This window comes from Cricetulus griseus, chromosome 2 (genome assembly GCF_003668045.3).
Source record: "Cricetulus griseus strain 17A/GY chromosome 2, alternate assembly CriGri-PICRH-1.0, whole genome shotgun sequence".
Lineage (NCBI taxonomy): Eukaryota > Metazoa > Chordata > Mammalia > Rodentia > Cricetidae > Cricetulus > Cricetulus griseus.
This window is the reverse complement of record NC_048595.1, coordinates 193,597,843-193,610,730: the sequence shown is the minus strand read 5'-3', so window position 1 is coordinate 193,610,730 and position 12,888 is coordinate 193,597,843. Positions and strand designations below refer to the sequence as shown.

The window sequence follows — 12,888 nt, the reverse complement described above, 5'->3', positions numbered from 1 at the left end:
AACATGGATGTCAATGAGGAGGCCTCTGAACTCCAGCGGGCCCCTGGTAGTGAATTAGTATTTTTCCCTGGTGTAAGAAGGGACTTTGAGAACCCATCCCACGTGAAAGGATGCACTCTTGCCCTGGACACGTGAGGGAGGGCCTAGGCCAGCCCAGGATGATGTGGTGGACTTTGCGGAGCCCCTGTTGAGGGCCCTACCCTGCCTGGGGAGTGGAGGGTGGATGGGGTGGGGAGTAGGTCGGGGTGGGATAGAAGGGGTGGGGTTGAGGGGAGGGAGAGGGAGAAGGAATTTACATGTGAAACAAGCTTGTTCCTAATTTGAACTAAAAAAAAAATGAAATCTCAATTCTGAACATCTATACCCCAAATACAAAGGCACCCCTTTCATAAAAAAGAACATTACTAAAGCTCAAATCACACATAAAACCTCACATACTTATAGTGAGAGACTTCAATACCATTCTCTCACCACTAGACAGGACCACCAGATAGAAACTTAACAAAGTCTGACTGTAACTGGTTTTAACTTTGTAGAATATTTAAAACTTAGCACAGCTGAATTTAAAACTTCATAGAGTTACCTTATATTCCTTAAACAGTAGCTACATGTACATATTTTAGCTGCTTGCTTCAACTTAACTTCTTTCTGAGACAGGGTTTCTCTGTGGCTTTGGAGCCTGTCCTGGAACTCGATCTGTCGACCAGGCTGGCCTTGAACTTACAAAGATCCATCCACCTCTGCCTCCAGAGTGCTGGGATTAAAGGTGTGGGCCACCAACACCCTAAACTTAACTTCTGGAAACATAAACTGTAACATCATATAATAGATTAGCAGCTTTAAAAAAAAAAAAACTTTACATTGTCAGGCTTTGCTTAAAAAATGATTCTAAATTGAAGCTCTTTAAGTATAAACATTAATAAAAAAGACATTTAAAAAACATAAACATTTAAAAAAACTGGTTTTAAAAAGAAATTTAAATTCCCTTAATGTCTTTCTATAATATATAGAAGCATCAACATTTCATATCTTAACTGATTTTCTTGTTTAACTTGTTTCTAAGATGGTACCTCTAATTTCCATGTGGTCATCTTTAGTCATGATGGTGGTTCAAGTATCTTTAACTTCAGCAAAATGGTTACCAGTCATTTTGTGCCATGTGGCTGGCTACAAAATGGCAGTAACCTGCACCATTTGTTTTAGCTGTATGCTTATAACAGAAATCAGTTTAAAATATTCTATTATGTTAAAAACAGTTACAGTCAGACTGAAAATTAATTACAGAAATAAGACCTTACCTAGCCACCTGTGTGCTTAATGTGTGCTTAAGGCAAGTAACTATACAGACAAACCTCTAATGCTTCAGAGACCTGCAGAATATGGCATTTAAAACATTGTTTTAAAAGTTTATAATATCAGACAGAATGCCAGATCCTGACAGTGACCCAAAGTCTCCAAAAAAGATTATTAGGCACCCTAGTTCCTGCACCTGGACCACTGAACGAGACGCTCAGATGTGATACCTGCTGCCTGCCAGGGCTTGAACGAAACAGTGGACAAAGCTGCTGGGCACTGGATAATTGATTGTACCCCTTTGCCTAGACAAAAAAGGTCAGTTTTCCATGTCCCTCTTCCACAGAGAGAAAAAAACCTCTCACCTTATAGGCCTGGCAAAGATTGCTGTTCTTGGAGACATCTGCCTCCAGCATAAATGGAGAGACTTAAGTATGGCTAACTGTATGTGGACTGGCTTCTATCTAGCATCTGTTGCTTTTTAATAGATTCTGAAACTGTATAAAATATACCCTTCTCGGATCTCTGAAATATTAATGGTTGTCAGCTTGACAGCATCAGGCAGTCAGATTCACTATAGAGTATACTCAGCATGTTAGCTTATAAAGTAATGACTATCTACTGTTCAGGTACAAGCTCAAGGTTTTTAGGTTTATTTTGGTTGTCATCTAAGTATAAACTTAAAGGGCTTTTCATCAGGCCAAAGGCACCTCTGTCCAATCCATACCTGGCTCTCTGGACAGAAGAAAACTGTACATGCTGTAGTTTTTACTAGGACTCAAAATTATAAATATGTTCCTGCTGTTTGAACAGATCAAGATAAGTGCTTTTTCTGCACTGTGGGCTTCAGTAAATAAGTTTTAACTTCTGTTCCTAGTTTAAACATGTCTTGAACAGGTTTCTGCTTCTGGCAGACACATCTGAGTATATCAGTTGCTGACCACAGGCTGTTCCTAAGTAGACTATGAGCCCTGGACTTGCTGTGGATGTGAACCAGTCCAGCTGATATGGACACCACCTGTCTCTGCAACAGAGTCTGCCAACCAGAAGCTCCTGATGGATTCCCCATTGCATCAATTCCCTTTTTTGCTTTTAACTAGCATTTCAACCTTCTTGGGTCCCTAACTTCGTCCCAAAGTCAGCACGAAGTAGTATGGGAAGAATACATCACCCATTTTCCCTGGTTGAAATGCTAAGTCAGAAGGAACTCCCTTGAATGGGGATGCCAATATCTCTCACTCCCTGATGAGAACGCTGGAGAGACAGCAATTCCATGATTGGAATTTCCAAAAAGAAAAAAAAATGGGGGAATGACACTGGGAGGTTAGATGCCTGCCACGTGGCAAGGAACCAATCAGAAGTTAGCTGGTGGTGCTATGCTTTACGGCTCTGGGTGTCCTTTACAGACAAGTGCACAGCAATGACACGCAGAGCACAACAACAACCCTGGGAGGGCCTATGGGCCATAACAACCAGTTGACCAATCAACACAGGGCAAACCCTCCAAGCCTGGAGCCACACCAATCCTGAGCCTGTGGATACCCCTAGACACTCCCCTTATGCTGCCCTATAAGATCTCTATGCAGACACTTCAAGCTGTCTTTCCTAGCCATCTGCCATGGTGGGTGGGTGAAAGACCAGAGCTAACATGGGTTAGCTTGTTAAACAACTATAATAAAACCTTGTGTAGTTCGCAACAAAAAAAGAAAGAAACTTAACAAAGACACAAAGGAAATAACAGAAGTTATGACCCAATTGGGATTAACAGACATCTATAGATAATTCCACCCAAACAAAAAAAGATATACCTTCTTTTCAGTGCCACATGGGACCTTTTCTAATTTCGACCACATAATCAGCAACATAACAAACTTCAACAGGTACAAAAAATTGGAATAACTCCATGTATCCTATTGGATCCCCATGGTTTAAAGTTGGAATTCAACAACAACACAAACTGCAAAACCCCAACAAACACCTGGAAATTGAACAATATGCAATTGTACCATAACTGGGTCAAGGAAGAAATAAAAAAAGAAATTAAAGACTTCCTACAATTCAATGAGAATGAAGACACAACAGGACCAAACTTTTGGAACACTTTGAAAGCAGTGCCAAGAAGAAAGTTCATAACACTAAGGGCCCACATGAAGAAACTGGAGAATAGTCACACCATAGAATTAACAGCACAAAGGAAAGCTCTAGATCAAAAAGTAGCAAACTCACCCCGGAAGAGTAGACCCCAGGAAATAATCAAATTGAGGGCTGAAATCAATAAAGTAGAAGCAAAAAAGAATCAATATAATGAATCAATGTAAAATGAGCAAGGTAGAAAAAGTTTATCCAAACAACCCAAAAGGGAGAAAGATAGCATGCTAATTAACAAAATCAGAAATAAAAAGGGAGACATAACAAAGGACACTGAAGAAATCCAGAGAATCTTCAGGTCATGCTTTGAAAACCTGTACTACAAAAAATTCAAAAATCTTAAGGAGCCGGGCATTGGAGGCACACACCTTTAATCACAGCAATCGGGGGGCAGAGGCAGGCGGATCTCTGTGAGTTCAAGACCAGCCTGGTCTACAAGAGCTAGTTTCAGGGCAGTCTCCAAAGCTACAGAGAAAGAAACCCTTCCTGGAAATAACCAAACCAAAATAAAAAAAATCTAAAGAAAATGAACAATTTTCTGAATAGATATCACTTAACAAGATTAAATCAAGAACAGATAAGAAATTTAAATAGACCTACAACCCCTAATAAGATAGAAGCTTTCATCAAAAGCCTCAAAACCAAAAAAGCATAGGGCCATATGGTTTCAGTGCAGAATTCTACCAGAAATTCAAACAAGAGCTACTACCAGTACTCCTGAAAATCTTCTACACAAAAGAAGCAGAATGGTCAGTGCCAAACTCTTTTTAAGAGGCTACAATTGCCTTGGTACCCAAGCCACACAAAGACAACTAACAAAGAGAAATATAGACCTATATCCCTCATGAACATTGATGCAAAAATACTCAACAAAATACTGGCAAATCGAATGCAAAAACACATCAGAGAAATCATCCACCATGACCAAGTAGGCTTCATCCCAGTGATGATGATATGGTTCAATATATGAAAATCCATCAATGCAAACCGTGATATAAATGAGCTGAAAAAGAAAAACCACATGATCATCTCACTAGCTTCTGAAAGAGCTTTGACAAAATCTAACACCACTTTGTGATAAAGGTCTTCGAGAGATCAGGGATAAAGGGAAGATACCTAAACATAATAAAATCAATATACAGCAACCAGCAGCCAACATCAAACTAAATGGAGAGAAACTCAACACCATTCCTCTAAAGTCAGGAACAAGACAAGGCTGCCCACTCTCTCCATATCTGTTCAATATTGTACTCAAAGTTCTAGCTTTAGCAATAAGACAACCAAAGGTGACCAAGGGGGATACACTTTGGAAAGGAAGAAGTCACTATTCCAGATGATAAAATAGTTTACATAAGTGACACCCAAAACTCTACTGGGAACTGTTATAACTGTTAAACACCTTCCACAAAGTAGCAGGATACTAGATCAACAAAAAAAAAATCAGTAACCCTATATACTATATAGAGATAATAAATGGGCTAAGAAATAAATCAGAGAAACATCACACTTTACAATTGCCACAAACAACATAAAATACCTTGGGGTAATGCTAACCAAGCAAGTGAAAGACCTGTTTAGAAAGAACTTTGAGTCTTTAAAGAAAGAAATTAAAGAAGATTTCAGAAAGTGGAAAGATCTCCAATGCTCTTGGATAGGTAGGATCAACATAGTAAAAATGGCTATCTTGCCAAAAGCATTCAACAGATTCAATGTAATCCTCATCAAAATCCCAACAAAATTATTCACAGACCTTGAAAGAACAATACTCAGCCTATTAAGTTACTCGAGAAGACCTATAAACTTAGTCTTCATTCCTTACCATACCACTTGAAGACACACCATGTGCTAGGGAACAAAATCTCAAGTAAATAATTTTATTCCATGACTGTGCTTATGTGTATCAGGCAACTGCATGTCTTTCCATATAAAGAACATGGTGACTGGAATTATATCCTAGTAGTGAACCAGGCAAAGAATAGTGTTACTAAGAAGTTTTATTACAAACATATTAACAGGTGAAATAAGAAACAGCTTCACTATAGCAAAATCAAATATATCCCAGAAGGAAGGGAAGAAAACTCTGCCATATTTCTCAACAGACTAACAGAGGCCTTCAGGAAATTCAACAACTATGGGTCCAACAGCATGCCTCTGACTTCATAGGATTCCTCAGAAACTGCAGATGCAGTGATTTTCCCTGAGAGCAAGCTACTGAATATTGCCTTCTCAGTGTTCAATCACCAAGATCAGGAAGAAGATTAATGGGATTAGGGAGGAGAGAAGGGAGCCTAAATAACTGTGTGACTTTGTATGTGTCATTGGCCAGACTCATATCCTTACATCCTCTATAATTAGTCACAGGGATCACAAGGGCAAACTTAGGCCTGCTTCAGGTGCACATGCAGAAGATACTGGCATGCAAATGAACACTGAATTGATCATTGTCATCTCCAATACATCACGACCTTGAACTGGAATAGTCAATTAAAACACCCTTTGAGGCTGGACATTGGTGGCTCACTCTTTTAATGCCCGCACTCGGGAGACAGTGGCAGGCAGATCTCTGTGAGTTCAAGGCCAGCCTGGTCTACAGATCAAGTGCCAGGATGGCTCCAAACTTACAGAGAAGCCCTGCCTCAAAAAACAAACAAGAAAACAAACAAAAGCTACCTTTGAGCCAAATACATCAGGGTCTTAAGAAAGGCACAGAAATTGGATACACAATCCCTAAAGCCCTTACATTCATTTGTTTCAGGAAAACAAGATCTGACTTTGGTAAGTTAACTCATGAATAGGAACACAATGGAGGCCTTACCATATTTTTCATAGAAGTTACTTGTTGCATCATGAGGATAGCCATCCTGTCTGAAAAACATGAGGGCACATGAGATTTTACACTCACTGCAAAAAAAAATCAGTTCTCCAGGTTTGATTTTTTTTCTTCCCCTATCTTTGGAAATGAGCCATTCACTGTTCCCTATGTGAAACACAGTAGATGGTTCCAACAATACCTCTGAATTTTAGTCTTGCTCTAAACAGCAAAATCTTCAGGGGGAACACACATCCCTTAGAGGAAGGACACTCAACCTATGTGGAGGAATTGACCCTCACTATGACCTTATATCCAGGCTTTATGAATAACCTGTATAAGGAAACCACCAAGTGTCAGGTTGGCAGCAGCCCAAGATGTAATTGCCCAGACTAGCACAGTTTTATTTCAGGTGATATATCAGATCACAAAGCAAATAAATGTGCCATATCAGAGGAACAGCAGATGGAAATTGAAGTTCAGGTTGTCAGCCCACCAAGAGAAAACTCTCTGGTGGATGAAGTCTCATTTAGACAAGGAAAAGGAACTACAGACCCCAGAATATTCTTTTGTTTCTGCTGTGCCTTTACATGTTTGTTTCTGCTCTGAGTGTGGGAAGATCCCCACTGCCTCTATGGAGTATGTTTATCTCATAAGTACATCCTAATCTACTGGGCATTTTTATCTGTGGATTATCATGAAGATGACCCCGCCTTAACTGTACTATCTAAATGACAATAATAATGTTAGCTTAAATAGACTTTTGATGTTTAAAATATAAACAAGGAAATATCACCCTGCTACAACACTGGACTATCTATTAAGAAAAGCAATTGAGTCCCAGTAGCCCAGTGTATTAAATTTGTTTAACATTAATGTCAGGAGATATGTTCACAGATTTCAGAGTGCATCACAGTTGAAACAAACCTTTGAAAATGAGAAAGGTAGACTAAGATGATTTAGTTAAGTAACTTTGAGTTGGAAATACCCAAGAAGAAAATCCAAAGTTTTTGAAAATCAGACAGTTGAATGCAGAACTTGTTAAGGTCAGGGAACAAGAACAAAGAAGCCTCATTATCATTGCCTGACAGACTTTTCTTGATAGGATTGGTTGATTTTAAAAAATTGGCTATTAATTCCCTGTACCCATTTTTGCCCTAAAAATTCTGATATAAAATACTATTGATGAATGGGTATGTACCCTAAAGATTTAAAGTAGAGCTGACTGATTCTTTATCATATATAAAAGTTTAGATTTGTGATAACTTTAAGATTCCTTATAAGATTATGTTTCATGGTAATTAATAAAGAAATTGTACCTTTCTTTGTAACTGCAAAATGCAGCCTACCAGTAAAAGATCTAACTGAGAAGAATACCTTGATTGCCCACACAGTTAATCTACAACAACTTGCTTGAAGTGAATGCATGTGGGTTTTGGGATAACATTGTTTTCACCTGTAATATGTTAAATGTTTAGTCATATTAGAGATACAAAAAACATACTGTTTTTTTATGTTTCTTTTGTGTTCATATAATCATTCAATTGGAAAACAGAATGTAACCACATTGTAATTCCTACGTTGCCTAAAAAAACTGTTTTGAGGTGTATAAGCTGTAGAAAGAAGGAATATAGTAAAAAGAACACAGAAAGAACATTAGAAGAACTGAGAATAAAGAAGGAAGCCATCAAGAGAATGTGTGTGTCTTTTCCAGAAGTTCCTCAGGTAGAAAGGTCTTAGCTTATGCTGATGCTGAAGATTCCTTTCAAGGTCCTGTGCTGCCCCACAGAGAATAGTATGAATGTACTTAGGGCAAATGGTTGGTTTACGTTTACCGCATTTTTCTGAAACTAGCCATTCAAAAGGATGCTACCTGAGCCTCTCTGCTGTGTCATTGTGCACTTAATGGTTCCCTTAGTAACCATTGTTATCCAGTAGTACCAGAAGCAAGATTTTTGTATATCATTCTCAGAATGACTGTTTTTTTTTCTTGATGTAAAAATCACAGCAAATGCTATTCAAGCCCTTTTTCACAATTCAGTCTTCTTACTTATATCACCCAATAAGTGGCTTCACAATTCCTCCCCAAGTGACACCTTTTATCCAGCATGCAGAGGTCATAATTTCTGTTGAAACTGCCCATGTTCCAGGAAAACTTGTAAAACATGACACCTACCTGTGTCACCACAGAAATTTTCCATAGTACTATCATTTACATATATATATATATATATATATATATATATATATATATATGTATGTATATATATGTGTGTATATGTATTTATTTATATGTGCTGTAAACCTATAGGATCCAGTAGACTTATGTGCAATGACAGTATTATCTGTCCTGCCCCAGAGGTAGCAAAGTCAAGACAGTATTGCATGTACCTTCTAAAGCTTGTAAATATACCACAGACAATTTCTAAACTTCTGGGTATATTGCGAGCATGAAGTATTGTAGCAGGCTTTCTTTGGGGACACCAACCAACTCTCCATATCTGGATGGGATCTGCCTGTCTTCTGGCCCTGGACATGTCCCTCTATTTCTCCCTTCTTCTCTTCTTCTTATCCTTCTTTTGAGTTTAGATTTCTACTCCTATTTCTTACCTCTACCCACCAGTCCTGAAAATCCCTCTCTCTGCATAGCTCTTGGCCTTTCAGCTCTTTATTATACCTACTAGGTGCCTTAGAAAAGCAATGGAAAGTAAATGTAACAAGTCTTTACATAATTGAACAAATGCAACATAAACAGATGTAACAAATTTTTTTTTTGGTTTTTCGAGTCAGGGTTTCTCTGTGTAGCATTGGACCCTATCCCTCCACTCGCTCTGGAGACCAGGCTGGCCTGAAACTCACAGAGATCTGCCTGTCTCTGCCTCCCGAATGCTGGGATTAAAGGCATGTGCCACAAACGCCTGGCATATAACACATCTTTACATCATTAACCAAGGCTGCAAAAACACATGTAACACATCATTGCCTAGATAAAGGAATATTCCACCACAACATATTTTCTCAACACTTTACAGTTATACTCTTCCTACCAAAAAGAGAAAGACATGTCCCCAGTCTGACAAACATTCTTAAGTCATGGACTAAATACTGAGCCTTTAATATTGGAATGATCATGAAAGGGATTCAGGTTTGTTCTGCATATAGGAGTCTTAAATTTAGAAATGTCAACCTTGACTTTGCAACAGACATCAGGGATGGGAACTCTGGTTGTGATTGGGAGGTAAGGACGCCTTGACACCCTTGTACAAATGATCCTGCAGAGTCACTTGGTCTTAGACTTGTTGGTGTAACAAGGATCCAGACCTTAGCACAACTGACTCCATGATGGAAGTCTTATTCAGACTGTAAAATTCAGAACATAGCCATCAACACCTAACAAAACAAAACAAAGGCCTAAACCATTAAAGGCCATAGTTCTGGGAAGTTCTCTAAATGTACAAACCTTGCTTTCTGGCACATGAAGCTCTGTTTCAGGGTAACTCTTCTTGTTAACTGAAATATGTCAACTCAGAACATGACTTTTGCACTTACAAGCTCACCCTGAGAAAGGCTCAGGGCTGCATCGGAATCTTGAATACCCAGTATAGATGCCTGCTTGCTAATAATACTTGCTATTGGCTGTAACACATGTGCCAGTAGTCTTCTCTGGAGGATTCCCTAACACTGGTAGTCTGCAGCTTCTGATGAACAGTTCCCACAATACACTCACATATTGTTCTGGCTCAGGGGCATAGAAGGATCACAAAGAAGAGGGAGGGGATGGTTTAAGATTAAACAGTCTTAATGTATATTCGAATTCATTGTGAGGTCAGGGAACAAATGTTCAACTCTTGAGGAAGGAGTTATTAACAGAAAAAGTAATTCCCACTGAAATATTCACGAGTCACCACTTTATTTTAAAGCTTCTCATATGTATTTGCGAAAAAGTATATAATGGACTAACTCATATTACAAGTAAACAAGGATAATTTGATTTAATTTCTTTATGATTATGTGTATGTGTGTCTGCATGTATAACATGTATGTACAGGTGTCCATCATGGATAGGATCTGGTATGAGCTTCACCTGGAGATTGAGGACATGAGCCACCTGACAGGGGTACTGGAAATTGAACTTCCCTAACCACTGGACATTCTTTCCAACTCTCAAATGATTTTCTTCATAAATAGAGTACTTAAGATTTTATTAATATCAAAGCTAGGGCATTGATTGTTTAAAGTTGTCAGTATACAGGATATAAATTTAAGATTTTGCAATTTTAGTTGTCATTACTTAGTAGACCATAGAAGATAAAAATCTTGAAATTTCAGGATCTCAGAAGTGAAAAGAGCATGAGAGCCCACCCTTCTGTCTACACAAAGAATCAGCCAATCTTCTAGGACTATAGAACCTGATGACAAAATGTCCAAAGCAGTGTAGACTTCAGAGCAAAACAGTGATTACAATAAGATCCATAGGAATATGTAGTTGCATCAAAAACTCAGCATTGACCACGATGTAAAAATTTAATGGAACCACCACTTTGTCTGTAAGGAAAAAATAAAAGAGGTCAAAACAATTACTGAAACATTACATCAAACTCTTTGGGAAATATATCATGTAATTTTCAAAAGGGAAACATTGAATTGTAGACATTAATTTCTTCTTCTATGAGCAACTAGACCCTGACTGCTCCCAACATTTGCACACTTTCAACTGTGGGTGCCCCAGATCCTTTCTATTGTCTCAGCTCTGCCTTATTCGTGGAGGTTGCTAGACTAAAGAAAGAAAAGAATTGGGGATTGCCAATAGACCTTGATAAGAGGATTATTCAGTAGAAAAGCCAATGAAATCATGTGATGTGAATTAGCAGAAGAAATATTTATACATGAGACACAGTTATCTGATTAGAGCAGAAAGGACAGAGACAGTAGATGGAGGTATCCTAGAACATACAGTGCTGTAGAATTGTTCATGGAGTTCAGGAGGTAAGAGGATCCTCCCAGAGAGACTCTTTCTACTATGATAGATTGAAGACTTTTACAGAGATCTATTGAGAATCAGGTCTTTAAATTGTCTCAGAATATTTGCACATCTGTAATTAGTAATTCCTCTTAATTAAGTTCACTGATTTCTTTCTTTGCACAATGTTCAACACAACTATATTCTTAACTCCCGAATACAAAAGCCGTTTTCAGAACTCACAATATTAAAGGCATGTACATATGTTTCTTTGTCTTTCATAGCACATTATTTTGTTGGGTCATTTTTTCTGTGTACAATAAACATGGAATACCAATAACACAAACCTGAGATTTTGCTACTTAGTTTGCATTACTTAGGAGGAACTTGTGTTTAGAACTGTATTCTTACCTGTGTGCATTACAAAAAGTGCATTTGTTGGCATAAGTTTTGCCATCACTTCCACAGACTGCATGATACTCTCTGGTACAATGTCCTTTAGAACTATACTTAGAACACATGGACTGAAAAACACACAAAATAACATAAAAGTATTAGATGATAGGCTATTGAATAAAATATTATCCATTCGTTATTTGTTGTCACAAAAACAGTTTAAATGTAATCTACACATAGATGTAAAGGACATATAACACATACAAAAATTTGCAAATGATTATCAAATTTTTAGTTTGTAAACCTCTAATAATAAGAACACCACACAGCTGGTGTACCATGAGCTTGGAAAGCACACAACTCACATTATGACATGTGTGATTCCCCACCAAACAACATTCCCTTCAATCCACATCAGCAAATTGAACTTTTGTATTATTCACTTATTCCTCTGTAACTTTCTGCAATTTGATGCTCATATACTGCCTATTTACATGTAAACACATATAATTTATGTACATGTTCATAACACTCATTTTCAATTTAGATATTTTGCAATTTATACAGCAAAAGCAATACTATATTATATATGTGACTTACTTTTTGAGACATCGTGTGACAGATAAAGAGATATATTGATATTTAGAGTGACGATTTTCAACTTTAACATTTAATTTCAAATGTAACATTCTACCATATAATTATGTGGAAATTACCATTTTAGCTGTAGGCTAAACATTGAGGTGCCCTGCTGGATGGTATCCATATTGAATTACACATCTGATTCACAATAGTTGGAATTTAGAATTGAGATACTCATCTTCCCACCTTGTATCACACTTGCATTTCAATAGGGGTTTTATACATACTGTAATGCAATATACCATTTTTTAACTTTGGAAGAATTTTTTTGGTAAATATTACATTAAGTTGCTCTGTTTATAAAAAGAAAATTTTACTCTTTAAATTTCCATAGAAAATAATAGTAACTTACTGCTTTCCTGGAAAAGATTGAATTTATAAAGGCACTTTCTGAAAAAGGAGCAGAGAAGACAGATAAAAAATTAATAAAAACTATGTTGTCCACCATGTTTTGGTGAGAAGTTCCTACATCTATAGGTACCAGACATTGTTATAAATTGCCCTCAGCTGTATGTAATAAATGAAAATTTTGTGGCAGTATTTCAAACATAACTAAAACATAACTAAATGGCATGCAAATCTAGACAATTCTAATTAACAAAAAATATTAGCTCTGTGAAAAGTAGTATTATATACTACT

At 37.5% G+C, this 12,888-nt stretch overlaps 1 protein-coding gene across 1 annotated transcript in view; it reads right to left on the bottom strand.

Moving 5' to 3' along the window:
- The window catches only part of LOC113834070 (serine protease inhibitor Kazal-type 10-like), a 28,556-nt gene extending 16,338 nt beyond the window's left edge, over positions 1–12,218 (bottom strand). Inside the window, exons 1-3 of the mRNA XM_035438733.1 lie at positions 12,207–12,218; positions 11,635–11,734; positions 10,713–10,795 (exon numbers count right to left, since the gene is read on the bottom strand). Of these exons, the coding sequence (XP_035294624.1) occupies positions 10,713–10,795; positions 11,635–11,734; positions 12,207–12,218 (195 nt within the window). The remainder of the gene's footprint in view (positions 1–10,712; positions 10,796–11,634; positions 11,735–12,206) is intronic.
- Positions 12,219–12,888: the final 670 nt, after the last annotated feature.